The 21,447-nt window shown below is 39.3% G+C and overlaps 1 protein-coding gene across 1 annotated transcript in view; it reads right to left on the reverse strand.

Annotated features, from left to right (window-relative positions):
* Positions 1–278: 278 nt before the first annotated feature.
* LOC140941178 (echinoderm microtubule-associated protein-like 6) overlaps positions 279–21,447 on the reverse strand; it is a 24,558-nt gene continuing 3,389 nt past the window's right edge. Inside the window, exons 4-14 of the mRNA XM_073390151.1 lie at positions 20,639–20,744; positions 19,668–19,862; positions 18,893–19,107; positions 17,509–17,697; positions 16,026–16,070; positions 15,789–15,908; positions 14,439–14,610; positions 12,433–12,561; positions 11,371–11,636; positions 11,078–11,231; positions 279–427 (exon numbers count right to left, since the gene is read on the reverse strand). Of these exons, the coding sequence (XP_073246252.1) occupies positions 330–427; positions 11,078–11,231; positions 11,371–11,636; positions 12,433–12,561; positions 14,439–14,610; positions 15,789–15,908; positions 16,026–16,070; positions 17,509–17,697; positions 18,893–19,107; positions 19,668–19,862; positions 20,639–20,744 (1,689 nt within the window). The 3' untranslated portion in view covers positions 279–329. The remainder of the gene's footprint in view (positions 428–11,077; positions 11,232–11,370; positions 11,637–12,432; positions 12,562–14,438; positions 14,611–15,788; positions 15,909–16,025; positions 16,071–17,508; positions 17,698–18,892; positions 19,108–19,667; positions 19,863–20,638; positions 20,745–21,447) is intronic.

Consider the following 21,447-nt stretch of genomic DNA (forward strand, 5'->3'; position numbering starts at 1 on the left):
CTTCGAATTAGGGAATACCGTAAAATTCCGAAAATAAGCCCCGGGGCTTATATTTTTCAAAGGCCATTCTTGAGAGGCTTATTTTTGGAGGAGCTTATCTATGGAGGAAAATTTGTGTTTCAAAATCGATTGGGCTAGCCTTATAGTTGGAAAGAAATTTACCGTTTTTGCTTTGTTTTACTTTGTACTTGAGGGCAATTTCCAAGTACAAGCCCCGGAGGGGGGCTTATACTTGGAGGGGCGATTTAACGGCGGGTTTTTTGCGTTACGAGTTTGGGGGGCTTATTTTCGGAATTTTACGGTATCTAAAAAAGAAGAAACTTCCTTGTCTAATTCCACTGTGGTTTTCCTCTGGCGATAGGATCCTTTATCGGCCCGGTTGGAATAAACTTGGGTTGAACCAACACCTTTTCTTCTACTACCTTGTCTACGAATAAAGATGACAGCACAAGTGAGACTGAAGTAAAGCGGGTTACTGAGAGCAATGACATATATTGTGCATACTTCCGTAAAGTTTCTTCATTACAAAGCAAATGCATGTAGAATCTAGATCTAGGAATTTCAATCCATACTCTTTGCAACTCCTTTTGGTCGACTACAACAGTATGCCAGAAGGATAAGGAAACGAGATCAAATTAATGCTTTGAGCATAACGACCTTCTTCAAGGACTTCTCAAGGACTATTCTATTTTTCAAGCCAGAGGAATTGGCTTGCACACAATTATACACAAGTACCTCTTAAGTCGAACCAGAAACACATTAGGAGTTGAACGTTTCTGGTCGAGCGTATTGGAGGATTAGCAAAGAAGGATGTATCGACAACTTGAACATGAAAACGGGGTCTATACACCCACAATTGCACAGATGATGACACCGCCACGAAAATCAGACCGGATAGGGCTTCTGTTTACACAAAAGAACGGTGATTTCTGTGACGGAGCAAAACTGCGCCGCGCCAATCTCGATAGTGGATACAGAGTTAAGGCTTCTTAAGTCAAAGAGCTATGGGTTGTCTTTGAATTAAAACGTTGTGTGTTTTAATCGCTCATTTTCTTTCTTAAATCGTTTAAACACCATTACAATTTCATTCATTTTACTCGGAAATATGCCCTTCACCACACGCCCACCGATGAACCTGGAATCTGGACATCCACATGATCCAGTGTGCACTCTGAGCAAGCAGAAACATCTCCTCAACAGTTCCTCTGGGAAAAAGAGGATGGTACGAGGGCTCTTAAGTAAATGAGCTGCTTACAGGTGTCTAGGCGTGCAGCGAGCTCAAACTGCTTTGTAAATGCAAATGTGTAAAAAATTTAAAGTGTTAATAATTCCTGGGGAGGTATGTTTTTTTTTTTGTCGATCTGAAGAACAGTATTACAAGCGAAGCAAATTGTAATATAATTTTAACTGCGCGAAGTGGGCGCGTTGTCAGTTACGGCTCAAGAGGTCTTTCATTCGGACATGTCAAAATTTTAACCATTTCCGGTCCTTGTTTGTCGGAGAAGATGACCGAGCTGGGATTGGGTTCTTTTGTTTAGGATGTAATTCCTTTGGGTTTTAATGCTATCGCATCACAACTTTGAAAGCTGGCTTGAAGATCTTTTTTGACAATTGACATGTAATTATTACTGGCAAGCCTTAGCAGTGACACCGATAGCCGCACAACAAAAATAGCTACACTTACCAAGTGGAGACTGGGCACTAGTTAGTACACTTCTAAAACTATTGTGAATAGTGTAACAACAACTGAACATTACCAAATTAAAAATCTAGCAATTTCAGTCGTTTTCTAAGCCAAATCAAACAAAAAGAGCACCCACCACAGGACACCCAATTCGTTGTTATAGGTGAAAATTAAGCGCCCCTTTAATCTATACAGTGAATGCTCTCAGAAGCGGACACCCTCGGAACGCGAAAAAGGTGTCCGTAACTAAAGCTGGCCGCTTACGGGAATGTAAAAATAGAGAGTTTGTATGAGAGTTGAAATAATCGGGGTTTTGTGAAGGTGGCCGTATGTAGAGCTTTCCGCTTGCGAGAGTGTTCGTTAAGAGAGCCTCCACCATTATAATTAGAACCGTTTTTAAAGAGCACCTCCTGCATTATTAATCAGCAGGTGCTAAGGAAGCTCTGTGCAAAATTTGACTCTTTTGTCACATCTGTAACGATCCGGCCCATATTTTGCACTAAGAGACCTGACTATAACTCGAAAATCCAACTCGAAATACTAACTCTAATGCTAACTCGGAAGTTAGTGTATCTCGAAAGTAAACGACTTTTGTTACCATCAAATTTTCCACATGTATTTCCCATTTTGGAAACCGCCGCCTATTGAACAGCTTAATTATGATTAGTTATAATTTTGATTAAGATAGACTCATTGGATAACTTGAATTGTGACTATTTCTTTACTTATCGAAAAAACCTTCACATCGTCTTATTTATTTTTTTGTTATTTTTTTAATTACAAATTCAACATTGCTCTTGTTAAGGTGTTTCGATACAGTTTCTCGGAGACCTTACCAACGTTTTTCAATCGCCTTAAAAGTGATCTTATCCTTATCCGATCGCCACAAAATTTTCACCAGTGATTAACTTTGAATTGAAGTTTGTCAAAATGCAGTTTCTAGTAAAATCGATACCACCGTGACAACAATAAACAAGAAACATTAAAATCGATTAAATCAGAATTTCGCGCGATCTAGACCTGCTACTGAAAATCCGACACCAGGAACTTAAAGTGTGGTGTTTAGCAAATAACATCCGTGAGAAGTAAAAAATTCTGCGGTTGAATTCAAATACAACGAAAATATATTTCAAACCTTATATTTTCAATAACCGTGATAAAGTATTTAATAAAAAAAAGTTCTAAATTTATCAAATTTATCTTAAGTAGCGTCAGAAGGCTGCTTAATATCATATTTCGACGCTAGCAAATTTTGGTGTATTTCCTTTCTTGCGATCCTGAAAAATAACCTGTTTTCTAACCACCTGTCTAAGTGCAACTTTATTCTAAATTTTGACTTTTAGCGCTTTTCTGTTTATCTCTAAAACTGCTTGGCAGAATTCTTTTTAAACTTTATCATACAATCTCCATGATGTACAAATTAATGTCCAAAACTTTCATTGAGATTGGTTGTCTTTACACTAGGCTGTTAAATAAGACTTAAGAGCTGCTAAGTTTTACTTAGTTAAAAATGCGTGTGTGAAGGCCTAAGTAAAATCTCAAGTAACTTTACTTTGCATCTCATTTAAGTCGGAAAGTTGAAACGATTCCGGAAGGTTCAGTGACTTGAAAGAAAACCATCCTTAAAACCAACTTAGCGAACTTGCAGTTTCTAAGCTTTGAGAAAGGCGAAGCATGTCAATCAATCTTAATTATGTTGCGTGGGAAAATAGGCTTAAGTAAACCTGAAATAATAAGTGTGAAGCTTTCTTTTACTTGAAGAATTTAAAATTTACTTGTCTTGAAATATTTCTTAGCTTATTTAGGCTCTAGCGAAAGACTACAATTCACTGCAACACCTTGAAATTTCAAGACGAATCTTGCGTACGAGCCGACCAAAAATCCGCGTTACAACATTCACTGTTTTAAGTTATGCTAATTTTTCCAAATTAATGCTCATCATATATGTATAACACGCCCCTTTCTAATAATAAACGCCTCATGTCTAATGGACGCCCCTCATGATATATCCTCCAAAATACTAGGAAATAGCAAAGAGGTGCAATATCATTCCATTTAGTCAGTTTCTTGCGTTATTAGAGCGGTTTTCATTTGAGTGTCGAAAAGTAATTGGTTTTGCACTTTCTACACGATGCGATTGGCTTAAAAGATTCGCGCCACCTTTTCATCCAATCAGAAGTAAAACCAAAGCCAATTGTGACGCGCTCGCATGCATTTTCCCGCGCTTTGCGTCAGCCACATGTAATTACTTCGAGTTTTGATTGGTTCAATGTATTGTCTGTGTCCTATGTGATTGGCCAGAGTAATTACTTTGGTTTTGGTTTTACGACACTCAAACGAAAACCACTCTACTAACAAAGGTTTGCGCCTTGCATCGAATACTTGAGCTAACGAACGAATGTTTTCAATAATGGTGAAGACAACTGATTTGCCCCTCTTTCAGAGTCTGGGTGCAATGTTTCAGTGGTAAATATCGACTCACGCCAAAGAAGAAATAAACCCGCTGAAAAATTGGCACATGATGTGTTCATTACGCTATGGATAACCTCTACCTGTTTCACCGCATGTCATGTCCTAGTCATAATGTACGCGGGGCTAAAGTTTTCTTGTTTGTCTGCCTGAATATTTAACAATTATTCCTCGAGCCCGAATGGGCTCTGAGTCAATAGGCTATGAGGCCAAGGCCGAATAGGCTATTGACTCAGAGGCCATGAGGGCGAGAGGAATAATTGTTTTAGTAAAATCTAACTAGTTGGTCAAAAATATCGAGACAAAACAACTTTAGCTAGCAAAACGCGGTTCAACTGCCGCCAGTGTTTCGGTTTTCAACGCCGGCGCTTTTCGCTGCTAGAGGGCTATAACATATAGCCTAGTAGTAGTTCAACCAATCAGAAAGCAGCATTGATAATAGACCACCAGTTAGATTTTACTAATATGATATACGCGGGGCTGTGTATAAATGTTATAAAATATAGCATGGTTAAAGTCTCAGCTGGTGATTACCATGGGAAAGTATCGTCTACTAAAAACGATTTTCCTGCTAAATAATATATCCTTAATATGCCTATTGAGAATTCGTGCACCGAGTACAGTCAATTTTCGTCGAGAAAGGAGGCAAGAAAAATTTTTGTTTTGCTTTATTTCTGGCATATCTATCGCTTTAGAGCCCAACTGATACACATTACATTTGCCGTGTGTATTAGAGCAAAAGCCGTGAAAGAAAAACAACTTGGAGAGACTATTTTGGGCTTATATTTAGATCTTTTTAGCTGAGGGTGGTAATTAGTTATTATAAATAATGTAATGCTTTTAAATAATCATTGTTCCTGAAAAGCCCCTTTGGGGAGGTAATAATGAAGTATTATGTATGTACGTATGTATGTGGGGATAATTTAGCCGAGAATATTGGACAGGGAGTTTAGCCACGTATATATCAGAATTGCACATTTGCAAACTGATTATTGAATTATTAATGAGTATTGAACACATGTTTCCAAGTCGGTTCGTCTATTTTGCCAACTCTCAGCAACTTAACTTAACATAGCATCTTTTTCGACTCCAGAATCCTATCTTTAAATGGAGGTACTATATCAGATATTACTTTGCCTTGACTGGCTACAAGTTGAAAAAACTTACTAATTTTAATAGTTAAAATACATAACGCAAAAAAACTCAACAACAACGCGCAACTAAAAAATAGAATTTCATAAGGCAAGAATCAGATGGACATGCATGTGGGGAGCCTTGCAAGCCGTTTCTGAAAAAGTTCGTTTTGCTTGGTGAGACTGTGAAAACCTTCGAGACACTTCAACCGACAAAGCTCTTCGTCAAGTCTTCATCAAGTTATGTGCAATGAGTACGGCAGACAATTTCTATTCGACGCTCATTATAAACTTCGTCTTAAACTCCTTCTTATGTTTCACCGCCACTGCGTTCAATCTTGTAACGATCCTCGCGCTGAGAAAACTGAGCTCCTCGACATTACCGAGGAATTTGAGAACAAAGCTTCTGAGTCTTTCTGTTTCTGATCTTGGTGTTGGTTTGTTTGTCCACCCTTTGAATACTGCGAGGCTTTTCATGATGATAAAAGAAAAAGATCAAACTCGAACGTTTGAGATTACGTCGAACATTTTTTACCTCACGGGGAATTTTCTCTTCTATAGTTCTTTTTTTGGTGTTATGGCTCTAACCATAGACAGATTTTTGGCAATTCGTCTGCATCTCCGATACCAGGAACTTGTAACTCATAAGCGTACTGCTGCTTTGGTCACTTCGATTGTGACTTTCAGCTTAATTCTGACTTTCCTAGTGAAGTGGTCTCCACGAAACGTTACCTCCACTGTTACAGTAGTTATTGAGTTTCTTTGTTACATAGCTACAGTCTTGGTGTATATCAAGATTTATTTAGCCTTACGACACCACAAAAATCAAATTCATGCTCTGGAAGCCCAGCAAGCCAAGAATAGGGAAGCTATAGCGAATGCTGCTAGGGATAGAAAAGCGGCAGTTGGTACATTTTACTTGTATCTTGTGTTCGTCTTTTGTTATCTACCAATCACGTGTCATTGGGTTACATCTCAAATTAATGGGCCAAGTGCGGTATTAGGGCAGTTTAGACTTTATGCTAGCACAATGGTGCTCTTTAATTCCTCTCTCAACCCAATGATCTACTCTTGGAAGTTAAGACATGTTCGACATGCTGTCAGGAGCGTGTTACCATGTTAAAAGACCTTAGACAAAACTGAGCTGTCAAACACCACAAGAAAAGACGTTGTACATCTGTTTGAGGATTTCGATTTTTCGCAAATTCAATAAGTTTTGGTACTTTTTGAAAAGACATTCCCTTAATGGAAGTTGTTGTAAACTTTACTTACTTAAAGCGTAAGGTAGAGTGATATGGATTCTTTATAGTTCCATGATGCACTGTCGCTAAGACACGCGACGGTTATGTAAAATCTGTCGGTTTAAACAACACCAGACTTGAAGACTAAAAATTTGAAATTAGCCTTCAAGAATAAGTTTTTTTAAAAAAAAAAAAGGGAAAGAGAAATCGAGTCATATAAGATTATTAAAAAACTAGCTGAGGTATGGACATCACTATGAGTTAGCCTGCATTCCGAAGTATTTAAACAAAAACAAAAAAATGGGGGGACACGGTTTACTGTATTTCATTTGATGTAATACTAAAATGTAGCATGACAAATCTGTCAAGTTTGTAAATTTAAAACCAAGGGAGATGATTACTTTTGTACATACACACACATAAATAGTACATAAATAAATTCAGTTAATTCTGCTTGGAACTGAAATTTCTGATTGTCCAATGTAAATAAAAGGTGTCTATTGCAGATTCTTTGTATTGGTCCCCATCACTTCTTCACAGAACGTCTGCCCAGTCCCATTGTGGCCTCGGTAACTATTCGCTAAAGTTGAATAACAGTGCCAATCCTAGCCAAAACCAGTCCATTTTGTTTTGCTAACTATGAATTTTATCATAATAGTTGCAAAACTAACGAAAACGCGATCTTAAATGTCAAAAACATCAGCTGTCGGCGTCCTTTAATTATCGGAACTTTCGATAAAAGTTTTCTAGGTTACCGCACTGGTGGCGCGAAAAATGTGGAGCACAGGAAATCATGAAAAGGATTAAGATTTTTCAGCGTTTTTGAAAAATTAGCGAAAAAATATGCTCTCGTCGTTATGAATTACCCAAGGATTTGTTTAGAGTAATGAAGAAGTGTTGAATGCAAATTTAGCCCACTTGTTACTTTTTTATTTCCGTATTTTGTTTTACTAATTCGTTTGTTGCTTGGGGCGGAAATTTTTTTTTTTTCATTTTTGCTAAAAATCTCCGTTCAATTCATCTGCGATATTCCTCATTTTTCGATTAACTTCCGTACTATTTTCGGAGGTTGAGTTGTGTAATTTAATAAGACCAGGCAATTATTGGTAAAAATGGCCTCCTTAAAATTTTGGTATAAAGAAAAACAATTCTTAAAATTGTTTAATGAAATGATGGGTTCTCGGTGTCCTGCAAACCTTTCGGGAGGACCCAATACCATCGCTAAATCTTTTGGATGGGACGAAAAATGGCCCCTATTATTATCGTGATGGCCAAAGTTCCCCTAAAACATCCGAACACAGGAAGCGTTTTAAGGGCAGCTCAGAAGTAGCACAGAAGAGTTCTTAGATATAACAAAACAATTCCAGACAGTTGAGACGCATTTGGAAAGATCAGTTATTGGGTGCTCATGATAAGGAGGGAGTGGCTTTAACGAAGTGTTGAAAACATTTTCACTAAGTACAGCATTAAGAAAAGAATACGCCATCTGTTCATATGCTTGGTTGTATGCGAAAATAGAGGGAGCCACGAGAATAGCTGCTCGCAGACTTCTGTGTTTACATCCGAAAGGAAAAACAACGCAAGGGACAAAGTTGATGACTATCAAATACAGGGTAGTTTACAAAACATTATAGTTAACATCATAGTTGGTTCAGCAGTCTGTGAAAGAGATGGCGGCTACAACTTGCTGCCTGGCTCCACTAGCCCTTACGATTATTCTAGGCGGTTAGTACTCTAATATATTTTTTAACATATTCTTTGTGTAATATAGTCCTGGATAAAGCGCATGACAGTACAAATAAAGATTGTTGTTGTTGTTGTTTTCAGCCCAATATTTGCTTAGAGTGATTTGTTTACAGGATGGTGGACATAGCGTGCTTGGGCTGTAGGCCACAAATACTTAAAGTTCAAGTTCATTTCTCTACTAACCAAATGCTTAATTTGTCAAGTTAGTCTATCTTTTGAAAGGTTTTCCTTCAATTACCTTAATACTAGGAGTAATCGGAGCTTAGGAGAGTGCGTTCGATATGTTTGCTAGGTGTACAGGTGTGCAGTGGAGGGGAAAGGGTGGATGGTTCTTGCGATAGATAACTATGATTATGGCATATTTTGAACGTAAGGGTTGCGTACAGCGAAACCTCGATTTAAACTGTGTATCATAATGAAAAGGTTTTGAAGGCTAGTGATCAGCGTGATATCGTATGGTTCGTCTCAAGTGCTTGTTATTTGAGGAGACACTGGCCAGAGTGCTTCGGGCGTGTAAAAAGAACTTTTTGTCTTACTGGCGCAATAGATGTTCTAATGGGCGCAGCTGTTCGAAGGCCGATCAACGCTTAACCCGGGTTTCTTTTCATTTGTTAAAAAACATTTCTTTGGATAATTTTCTCAGTTATTTTTAAGAGCGTCCAATCATCAACTTGTTGGCAAAATGAAGCCGGGTGGCGAGTTCGATTCTCGCCCGGGGCATGAAAATTTCCTTTCTCCCACGCGAGCATGGTTTCTTCTCCTTCCAAGTTGAAAATGTTCACTGGAAGTGTATGTGTGCTGCTCACTAGTGTATCATTGAAATTAATAAAATAAGAATAAAATTAATTTACGTAACCACGAGTTCGTGAGAAGAAAACAAAATGGCGGGTGAAAGGTAAGTGACGCCGACTGATTTTCTTTTTCTTTTTATGATCCGAGTTGATTTTTTTATGATCCGAGTTGATCCGAGTCCAATTTTATTTTATTTTTTTATTCGATCCGAGCCCATCCGAGTTGATCCGACCCGTACCTCGAAGGCAATTATTCCCTTTGGTTACACAATTATTATTTACCTCAAAATTGGCAGTCTTGTACGGATTGCAATTTTTCTTACACCATTGTTTTCAAATGTTGCTTATGTTCATAGTATAACATAGATAAAAGTCACTTTTCCGTGATCAAAACGCCATATTTTACAAAAAGAGTTTTGTTCCTTAGAAGACACAAAGCAATCAGCCTTTATTTAAAGTCACAATTCAACAAATGACCATTACAGATTCGGGGTTTGTCCATCAATGGAAGAAATGAGTTGATAATTTAACTTCACCATAATATACACACTTTTAACTCCAACACTCCACTTTCCAAAGGTTACCCGGGTTAGTAGGAACATTGGGAACAATAAAATCGCATCTGGAAACTGAAATAGACAATTCAGTTCAATTTTTTTTTTTTTTTTTTTTTTGGGGGGGGGGGTTGGGGGTATACAATTTTTTTGGGGGGTGGGGTGGGGGTGGCATACAATTAGACATTATTGAGTGCTCAAAAAAAAGCAAGAAAATCCATGAAATCTTTGCAAACAGACGAGAAGGTAAACCACCTTAAAATTCAACCCTGGGTTAACCCATTCGCTCCTGGAGATTTTGCCGAAAAACGCGTTTTGAAGCTAGTCGAGAGGTTTTCTGGTCACTGTCGTGCTATAAAGAGCTAAAACTTACCACAAACCGGTCTACAGGTCGTACACTTGGCGGCCTTCTGATCCAGATGCAAAATATCAGCTTGCGAAGTTCGGGCATGCGCAGAAAGCAAAATTTCGACATAGTTTTTGGGTTTAAAAGTGACACAGCAGTCTTGACTTTTACTTTTCGCTTTCTCTCCTCCCTTCTTTTTTCGCTTTTCTTGCCTCATTTTTTTTTTCTCTTGCTGGGCATTTAGTAGGCTTCATTTTGGTGGGAAGAGTTTTTAGGAAAGCTTTTAGGATCTTAGGATTAGGTGAAAGGAAAGGTAGGTGGGTAATGGAACAAGATTTTCATGGAGATTTTCAGGTCCTTGTCACGTGGTTTTTTGCTTCTTTCTCCGGTGTCCTTGACTGAATTGTGGTCATTCTGGTATGGTCTGAAAGATCTCTTCACTCTGCACAAGTTACCGAAGAAAGTTGTCCTTGACCGTTAAAACTGATGACGTCACAAAGGGTAGAAAGGACCTGGATCCGCACGGGCGGTTACGGGCGGTTCAGGGGCGAATGGGTTAATACTAGCACTAAAGAACTGCGGAAGGCAAGCATTCAAAGTGTGCACAGCGTAAAGCACTTCAGGTCGATAAGGGGTGAAATTCGATTTAAAGCTTAAAGTACTGTGACGTCAATGCTACGTGATATTTATTCCGATCGCCGAAAAATAATATCATAATAAAATTTAGTCTATGTGTAAAACATAAGTTATAATGGTTTTTACCATAAAGATCAATTTGTTTAAATATAAGAGATTCAAAGATGGATGGTGTCGCTACAGAATTATTGTATCGAGCCACCCTGACTTATAGACCATCTCCGCCTTTAGCTTTTGACGTCGAGTTTCTAAATTGTCCCAGCCTAACTTTTTGATTAGTTGGTTGGCGTCTGCATCATAACTGGATTAAGTAAGGACGCGGGCCGCCCGATTTTGAAGTCTGTGTAATTTCTTAGATGCCCTACCCGGTATGGTTTTTGCGCCGGCGCAAAAGCTATTCGGTTTAGTGTAAACATGGCCTTAAAGTCCGTACTGTTGTTGTTAACCGCTGACAACAAAGAAACTCCAGATTCATACCTGGCGCATCAACGTCCGACACAATCAGTCGGTCCCAGATTAACACGGCCGTGTCCAGGCCACCAGTGGATACTAACACGCGGTCATCACTGGTCCACCGTACGTTGGTCACGTGGGAAGAGTGACCTCCATACTGACGTCCACGTGCCCCTCGCTGTTTAGGAGACAAAAAAGGGCAGTTGTTACATATTACTGTTTTCTCGAAAGATGCTTCAAAGTGATTACAATAACAAGATAACCAAGAACGGACTGGAGTCAATAATATGTAATTCGACATAATATTTCAAACTCACCGATACAGGGTACTCAAAGAGCTTCACAAAACCAAAGTCATCGCCGCTGGCCAGCAAGCTGCAGTCCTTAGTACGACAGGTGGCGTTAACGTCCGTGACGTCACTTCCTGGCGGGAACACACCTTTAACAGTTGGACCCAGAACACAGGTGAATGTGGACCACTGTAGCCTCTCAACATCCGGGACACTGATGGTTTTACGACTGCCTGTGGGCGCCTCGTAAAACAAATGCTCACGGGCGCCAGAGTTGGTTTGGATTAATTTACCTGTCCATTGAGAATTGAAAACACGTGGGGAGCAAGTTACAGTTACTACAGTGATACTGATTTCGCAAAAGCAGACCAACATTCTTTAGCTGAAGACGTGCACAGTAATAAAAGCAATTAAAAATTAACTTTGCTGACTTTGCACAGAAAAATGGAGACCTGGCCGGACATACCCTTTGTAACAAGAGAAAAATGCAAGGCTTGGTATACTAGATTTAGGGAAATACGCGAGCGCGCGTGACAATCGTCACTCGCAAGGATATCCAACACGCGAGGGACGAAAATAGCCTACGTTCGATATATTTAAATTCTAACATGACTCCCAGGCATTAGTGTGATGTTACGAGGGACGATTCGCACCGACGATTTTTAGCGCAACACAGCGTTGCAATGTTGGAACAATGTTGCAACGCTGTGTTGTGCTAAAAATCGTCGTTGCGAATCGTTTCGTGTAAAATCATCTTTAGGGACAAAATTGCAAATTTTTCACGACTCCACTGTCTCGCAATTCCAGAAGAGACTTGAGCACAAAGAAAACCAAACTAAATATAGAAAGACGACCAGAAAGCATCGGACTCATATATCAAATGTGGGATATTCTCTCTTTCCTCTACGTACTGTCTCTCCTCGGGGTAGCCGGTACATTTTCACGCGCGCCCGCGTTCATCACCCGCAGTACTATCTGTGACGAAATGGAGGGACTACATGTACTCGATCGTGCTCTACGTCTTGATTGATTCAAACGACGTTAACCATGGATTCACGTAAGGGTCAGCTGAGTTTATAGAATACGTACCCTTGGTGTCCCAGTCCAAGTGTGTGATGTAACTGGAGCTTCCTTTACAGATTCCAGTTCTCTTACCCCGCCTCACACTATAGATGTCTACGAAATTATCATGAGAACCCACAGCCAAGAACTTTCCGTCTGTAGCAAGGTAAAACATATGCTGGTATTGAGAATGATGTCATATGTGAATTTATCCTCTTATTTTTAACCCATTACATATGATGCAAAAACATAAACAGATTTAGAAGTACTCCTTCTTGCTTCTACAAAGCCCAAGCTGGAGTGATTAGATTCTTTCCGCGAATGTATAATTAGCTGGTTTCATGATGGCCTTATTTACCAGTAATTACAACAACCAGAATCCTTGAGCGTTCTGTTTTCTGAAACCCATTCCAGTGTAAGTGGCAACACGATGGAATCCTGAGTGCAAATGTAGAAGTTCATGCAGGTTTTTGTACAATAGTATTGCCAACGTGACTGTTTACCGACACAAGAATTACTTGCAAATAAATGGTAATCATGTCTGCAGATGAAAAAAACGCTGATACACCACTCAGCATATTGTAGGAGTACGTCGGTAAACCTGATTCTAATTTGCAGTTTGTTAAACGAGATACTGCAATTAACAGACCTTGCAGTACACCATACTGCTAACTGTGACGTTTGACGTTTAGCGTATCTGGGACTCATTATATCAGCCACATATATACTACGCTAAACAGTCAACGTAAAATCCCTTACCATAATCGCTGGCAAACACATCCGCGAACGCTCCGCATAAATTCTATTTTGAGGCCAGATTACGAGGATTTTACATGTATTACTTGTCTGACTTTTCATTTTATCAGTTTAATAATTTCTAGTATATATACAGGACAATATACGGGGGCGCGAAGATATGAATTTTATTTTCGAGTGGTGAAAATAGAGAATATTACACGGTGGCGAGAAGATATGAATTTTATGTTCGAGTGGCAAGAACAATATCTCACGAGTGAGCGCAGCGAACGAGTGAGATATTGCTCTTGCCACGAGAACATAAAATTCATATCTTCGAGCTAACGTGTAATATTCTTTTTATTATATAAACATACTGATGACGGCGTTTTTGATGATTTTCCGAAGATTTCCGACCACCTTCCGAAGATTTCCGAAGATTTTTCAAATTGTCCCGAAGACCAGACGAACGTTCCCGAACATTTTCCGACAATTTCCGAAGATTGCCGAGCACTTTCGAGGAAGACCCGAAGATGTTTCGATGATACACCAACGAATTTAAGTACAATTTAAGAGACAAACCTGATGTCAGTGAAATTTTCGATATCTTCACATGTAAAAATATCGTATTTTTACGTGTGTTCAGATACCACATTTCTCGGTGGTAGAAATCCTTGTAAAACACTGCAGTTTATATAATAAACAATTTTTTTACGAACAAGCGCAAGCGAGTGAGTAAAATATTGTTTTTCAAGTCATCGAGTAATTTTCTTTTTATTATATAGACAAGAGTATTTGCCTTTTTTTTTTCTCACTCCGAACACAAACTTAATCGCGAACTGCTGTAGTTCGGCGGCAGGAATTTCTTGAAGTTCTTTCCTTTCGTCTTCACTTGTACTACCATTCTCCTCCACAGACAAAGATTTATGTCAGCTTCAGATACTCCATAAATCTATCGCTCGCATTTGGCAAACTGTGCACAAACAACAGTTTGAGTGGGAAATGACGTCACTGATGAGGATATGGAAAATACGCCACTCAAGTCCCGGATGTACTCTCGTATGAACGTAACAAGTGGTCTATTTTCCACTAAAATACTCTTGTCTATATAATAAACAGTAGTGCATTGAACAAGATATTTAACACTTTCTCGTAATGATACTATTAAGATCCTGATATCTTTTCACAGCCCAGCTAGATTAACATTAGCTAACTGTAGAGATGCCCAAATTGTAAATCTAACTTTTGAACTAATAAAACATGTGCGTGTGCCTACGTCAACAGAAAAACACGTTTACCTGGGGAGAATTTAACATCTGAAATCTCTTCTTTTCTGTCCTTAAATCCCACGATTTTTTCCAGTGTAACAGCGTCTAAGATCAAGAAACCGCCATCATTTTGACCTACAGCAACTGTTGAGCCGTCTGGGGAATACACCACGGCACGTCCACCTTTCCTGAGTTTCTTCACCTTAAAAAGGATAAATATCATACAGTTAACCCCGTAATTGCTGGTTTGCACGTGCGTCACGGCGGCTGTGTTGGTGGTCAAGAACAAAAGGACTTCTCTCCTCTGGGAACTAAACTCCATTTTCATGTAGCTTCTTCGAGAAAAAATTCTATTGTATTGACCTCTCAAACGTTTAGAGCTAAAATTTGGCTTAAGTTTTCGGACTTTTTCGACAACATACCTCTAAGAATCCTTCTTGATGTGCTCTTTCGTGTGTTCAGGTTTCTAAAGCGTCTTTTTATGCCCTGACATCTTCATTCACGACATTTTAAAACTTTCTCGCCATCTTGAAACGGAGACGTATGGCAGGTTGCCATGGCAATTTAGTAATTTCACGTGTGAAATTACAAATTAACGCTGAAATTTCGCGCCAAAATTAAGGAGTAATTCGTCACCTATGATATTACAATTTTTACTGTAGCCTTACTTTGGTCACAAATGACCAGCAAAAAATGGAATACAACTTGTCATATTTAAGGCTACTGTTAAGTGGGTTTTGTCACGGCTGTCTCGTTCATTTTGTAAATATTCCCATTACGCTTACCTTATGCGCTATGGAACTTAACGTTAACAAAGAATTTACTTGCAAACGACAAAATCTTCGCTTCTTGTTCAACTAATATACTTCCAATCCCAAGCATTATATCAAACCAAGAGAGGACTATATTCTCTCTTGATCAAACGTTACAAGCAACAAAAATGAACTTTGAAAAACTGTTAAGCAAGTTTTCAAAAACCCACAATTTCAATCGGTTTTAATCTTCTTACTTACTTACTTCTTACTGCCAAAAGGTTTGAACCCCAGGAGTCATTTCATAAATAGGTTGAGTATGATCGTCCGGGTGAACGTAGTCCTGAATAGGACTGTTGTTGTTGAAAGTAACTGACGGCAACATTGTCAGTTGTCCAGTCGTTCTCTCGTGGTTAGTTTTGCATAATTACGTTATTAAGTCGTTTGTACGGTGCCGGTAACGGTTGACTACGATTGTTGACAGTGACTGACGTTTCGGCAACCTCCTTGCTGGAGCAGTTGGTATAAAGGAAAGCCACTTCTTCATGAGGAAATAAATTTGTGACACGAGTTCCCTGTGGCAGCATCCCTTGAAGATGGGGGCGGTGGTAATGGTATTATTTCTTACCTTCTTGAGTCTCAGTTTGGATAGGTCCCAGACTCTCAGCGTCTTGTCATCACTAACTGTCATACATTCATCCTCAATGGGATGGGTGTCTAGGCCCCAGATCTCCCCTTCACCATGACCCTGTAGTAAAGGCATGAGTGATATTTCGTTAAGAAAGCTTGATTGTAAAATAATCCACTCGACTAAAACAATTGTTACTTTCCGCTAGAAAAAGCGCCTCTGGAAGCAACAACGTACCTGCACTAATATTGTCATCTTCCCGTCTTCCTCGATTTCAATAATCTTTAAAAAGAGAGAGAAAAAACAAAAGCATGGTTGTGAAGTTACACAATCATAATAGAAACCTTTAGATTCTAAGACGATGATAACTACGAGAATGAGATTTTCTAAATACTAAGTAGTGAACCGGCAACATTTTGTCCGGAAAACGCAGGTTTTAGCGGGAACAATTTCTTCAAATGCTTGAAGTTTTATCATTTTGCGATCGACAGAGGGCTTAACCTCCTTCAACAAAAATAACCCACGGTGTTAACGTTTCTGGTGAAGAAAAGTACAATGAAGCTTTTCCGGGGTGTATATTTTTTTGGAATACGCCTTAAAAAAATTTAAGTCCAATCTCGTTCTCGTAGTCCTCCTGGTCCTCAGATCTGAAGGCCTCTATTAAATACTACGACAACATGTTCGAGCTGCCCCGAGCCTCTGTTTCAAAGCAAGGTCAAGCGCGAAGCCTTTGATAAAAAACCGATTCTTTAATTTCGTGCAACTTAATAAAACTCATTTTTACAAGAGAGGTTTCACAATGGGCCTCTTTACCTCGAAAGTTTTGTTTTCCCATAATGTTACTACTCTAAAGAACTTTACCAAGTTTCGTCACATTCGTAAAGTTATGAAAAGACAAACGGCGAATTCTCTTGAGACTACGTCATTTAATAGGGAGTTTAAGCAGTGACGTTTTGAAGCGACGCACTTCAGCCGGAAGTGGACTTTTTGCACTCTTGAGCCGTGATTTTGAACAACTTTTTTAGCAAATCGTCTCTTTAACAATTATTCCTCGAGCCAGAATGACCTCTGAGTCAATGACCTATGAGGCCGGAGGCCGAATGGGCTACTGACTCAGAGGCCATGAGGGCGAGAGGAATAATTGTTTAATGATCCAACTAGTTGGTCAAAAATATCGAGACAGAACAACTTTAGCTGGCGAAACGCGATTCAGTCGCCATTGTTTTGGTTTTCAAAGCCGGCGCTCTTCGCTTCCAGTGGGCTATGACATATAGCCTAGTAGTAGCTCAACCAATCAGAACGCAGCATTGATTATAGACCACTAGTTGGATTTTACTAAATAAGAATTAAGACACTTGACAATACAAATATGGTAGCGTCAAGGCTTATTAAAAGAGAAAAAGGCTCACTTCCGATTGACGTGCGTCGCTCACCGAAAAACGTGGCTGCTTAAGCTCCCCAAAAAGGAAAACAAAACGCACAAGCTAAAGTAGTCTATTGACCTCTTTATGAAAGTGAGAGTTTTAAGAACATAGTTTAATAAAATACTTCTTTAAACACATGGCGTTAACACAAAGTTTGACTACCATTTTTCATTATCCTTCACGAGTTACGTCAGCCAATTTTTCCGCAAAGATTTTACCAAGCCAGTTAATTTCACACGGGAGAAAAGTCTGAAGACTAAAATATCTGGGCGTGGTTTATAACAACTACACCGTACCTCATCGTTTCCAGTACCAATGAGTATTTTGCCTTCATCAGTATGTATAGCTCTAATAGGTGGCAGGTTTTGTAAAAGAACTGATCCAGGATTCATGGATGCTTCCTCTACCTTGAAAGCCTTTAGACACTGTTCAAAGAATAAGTCCCACATCGCCACCACTCCATCTCTGCCACCAGTCACATAACCCTGAAATAATCAACTTGTTTAGTGGAAAGGTTAAAAAAAAACGCACTTTATTGGAGTGTCAATATATTTAGCACTAAAGTACTAATAGGGGAAACTATTTTCACGCCACCCAGTGTAGTTGGGACTACCATATCACGTGGTCATCCTAGCCTTGGGAAGGTCTGTGCCCAGTTTTTCGAACGCCGGTTATCGCTAACCCAGGGCTAAATTCTAACCCGGGTTTCTTTTTCTTTTTATCAAAAGCACTCTCTCCGGATAATTTTCTCTATTCTTTTTAGAGTATCCAGTCATCAAATTGTAGGCAAAGAGAGAGTTAAACGGAATTTGCTTTTTAAGCTCTCATATCCGAGTTCAAATTTCGCATAAACCCTGGGTTATCTTAACACAGCTTCGAACAACCCGGCCCTGGTCGTTTGCAGGGGAAAGGTAACACCTTTATTTATCAATTATTTCAAGAGCCTGAGTATCGGTCCGGCCCCGGGAATCGAACCCGTCCCCTCCCACTAAGCAGTCAAGCGCTCTATCGACTGAGCTAATCCTACGACATAGCCTGTGAACAGGCTCTCTGTTTCTTCCCTTCCCTATCCTCGCGATTTTTTTCACCCTTTTCTCAAACAGAAAGCCTGTTCACAGGCAACCTGCGGCAGTAAATGATATACAAACTGAAGCAAGGCACAGAGAACTCTTGGACCTTTCGTGTATAGCTAAAAATATACATTGAAACATTATTTTGCGTGCATTTGCATGGTCATCTGACTTGGCTGATGTCTCATTGTTACTGTTTACATTCCAACTTTAGCTTGGAAGTTGCTTTGTTAGGAGCCCATAGGAAACACGTTTGATAATTTTTCAGGCCGTTTTCGCTCTCAAAGGTTTCATGCAAAACTGCAGTTTACTTGAGCAATCGGAGGTCTAAAGCGTCAAGATAGCAAAAGTCGTGTACAGAAGTATTATCGCCGTATAGTAGGGAAACATTCGGAGGATGTTTGATACCTACATAACCTTGTTACCTCTCGCGAGGTGAGAGTCTCGTCTCTCGATACGAAGCCCTTGTCTCAAGGCGGGACTTTATCCCCCCTTCCCCACCCCCACCCCAACTGCCCATATCAATTTTTAAATTGATGAAATTCCTAACTTTTCTTTATGTCAAGATTTCACGTGAAAACGATTTTCCAATAATTATTTCATTGCCCACCTGTTGGTTAGTCTGGCTTAGCGAGTACATAGAACAAACGGGTCCATTGTGAGCCTGAACTGAACGGCGAAGAGTTGTTCCTTGCCAAACATACACCAATCCTGTATCGCTGCCAGAGAAGCAAAGATCATCTGTGGGACTATGACAAATACACAGCATAGTAGCAGCAGTACCAGCTTTACCAAATGTCACTGGGCGCTTTTCAACCTTTTTATCTGAAATAAACAAAAGATACTTGATTTTTTTTATAAAGAAAATGACATGTTGATGTAGACCACCAGCAGTCTCACTTTTTCTTTAGATCTAGTGAGGGGAGTGCACGCGCGTGCGAGCGGCGAGCGGTGAAGCCACGAGACGCGAGAAATGAGGCCGGCAGCCTTACGCAGAGACTGATCATTGTCTACATTCATGTATCGAAAATGCATAATATATATCAGGAAGACGGGAAGTTACAATGGATCCAATTCACAACTCAAGGTGCAAGCTGGTCCTTACAGGTAATTTCATTAAGTTCTATCAAATTATATTTGATGTTTGGATCCAGCTAACGTAAGGAAATTCGAAAGAACTTTTCTCAACAGTATTTTACAGAGAAAAAAAAGGATAACTCAAAGAGAATGTACCGAGAGATATCAGTAAAATACTCCAGCCCCTTACACAAAACCAACTAGTCTGTGTACTTATGTGTGCTGTATAATGTACGAACCCTGCGTTAAAGGGGTGAAGGACTTATCTCAAAGAAATATAGTGACTGACTCGTTAAAATTGACATTACCCTTTTGTGTCCAGAATTTGATGTGTTTCTCTCCAACAGACACAAGGTAATTTGGATCAAATGGATTCCACTCAATAACAAAGATCATGTCTTTATGACCACGGGTTGAAACCATTTTTTCCTCCTTCTTCCAGTCCCAAATACAGATACTGTGGTCATCGTCAAGACCAACATCTGCCAATTTCTTTCCATCACCTAAGGCAATTCAAAGTTGAAAGAAAAGTGAACTTGAGTAAATATGATTAGTTGGTCACATGATCATTTTTCTGTTAACACAAAAACATTTCATTTTGGAAAAATGGTTTTTGCAGGAACTGAAAAAGCATATAAAAATAAGACATGTAAATTTTCAGCCAGGTGTAGGATTCAGCCCTTGAATTCTGGCAATCATTAATAACCCAGCAGAGGGATGATGGCTAGGAGGTTAACGTATCAAACTTCAGATCCCTAGGAACCGGGTTTACTTAAGTCTTGTCACCTTGTTATTTCATAGAAAACCTTTTTCCACTTTGTCTCTTTTAAACACACCCATGTGCATGCATAAATAGGTATTTAAGAAAAGACACCTTTGAGCATTGAATGTACCACACAACAATTGGAAATGAGGCCTCTATCCTTTCAATATGCATTGACACTACCAAATTTGTAATTGCGAAGAGTTTTTTCTCTTATACAGCTGACCTCACTGCTGTAAAGACAATTTAACCAACAATTTTGGTGAAACTACTGCCCAAGAAATATGCAAATTCCCCTTCCGGTTCATATGAGTCGCTCAAAAACGTCTTTGCTTAAGCTCACTAATACCAGATACTGCCCGGTGTAACCCTGTGACAGACCTGCATCCCAACTAGGGGGGATCACTTATACATGTACCTAGATATGCTCCGTGTTATGGAAACAGGGATGAGCCCCAACTGTGTGGGCCTTAAGGCTCATGTGCTTCTACGAGGTAGACCAGTAAGTACATGTACCTGAGAAGTCCACACATATTACGCCTCGCTTGTGAAAGCCCTTAAGAACAGAAACAGTTCTCATTGTAGTAGCATCCCACACATGAGTCTCTGCTTGTTTGCCCACCTGGAGACAAATCACACAGTCTTTGTCTATTTACAAAGTAACACAATTTATTTACACGGAATATTCAAATTCAGAAATACTGCTGAGTTTCAAAGGTACTGAAGAAGCTGTAATACTGTATGGTAAACATTTAGTAGTCAAAAACATAAGGGCTCAAGATTACAAAAAAAAACTTTCTCTATTGTACTCTTGCAGCTAGTTGCACAACCAGGTCACAACCTAGAGCAGCATAAGCTGCTGCAAACAGGGCTATTGGGTTGTGGCTTTACTACCAAAAATTGTGCATCATACACAAATAATTCTATTTTTAATCTTGATGGGCCATATTTGTCAGCATTCTGGGGATTTTTTTTTTCTGGTTTAAAAGATCACATTCAACAACCTCATCTACAGTTGTACATAAGTTAAAGGGCATTGATAGTTGAAGATTCTCTATATTCAATTACAATTTTGAGGAAAAACTGCTACATCTACTAGTCTATCACCATCTAGCTACACTGTACCTAGTTATACCCAAATAGCCTTGAATTTACCTTTCATATTGCCACAAATACTAAAATTTACCACAACAGTTCATATCATAGTTTGCAGACAGCAGGTTACTCTTCATTATATTTTTTTATGGTCAAAACAGAAACTCCTACAGTGTGACCAACAGAATATGATGTGATGTGAAGTATATAATTATGAAATAATTCATTTT

The sequence above is a fragment of the Porites lutea genome, chromosome 6, assembly GCF_958299795.1.
Source record: "Porites lutea chromosome 6, jaPorLute2.1, whole genome shotgun sequence".
Classification (NCBI taxonomy): Eukaryota; Metazoa; Cnidaria; class Anthozoa; order Scleractinia; family Poritidae; genus Porites; species Porites lutea.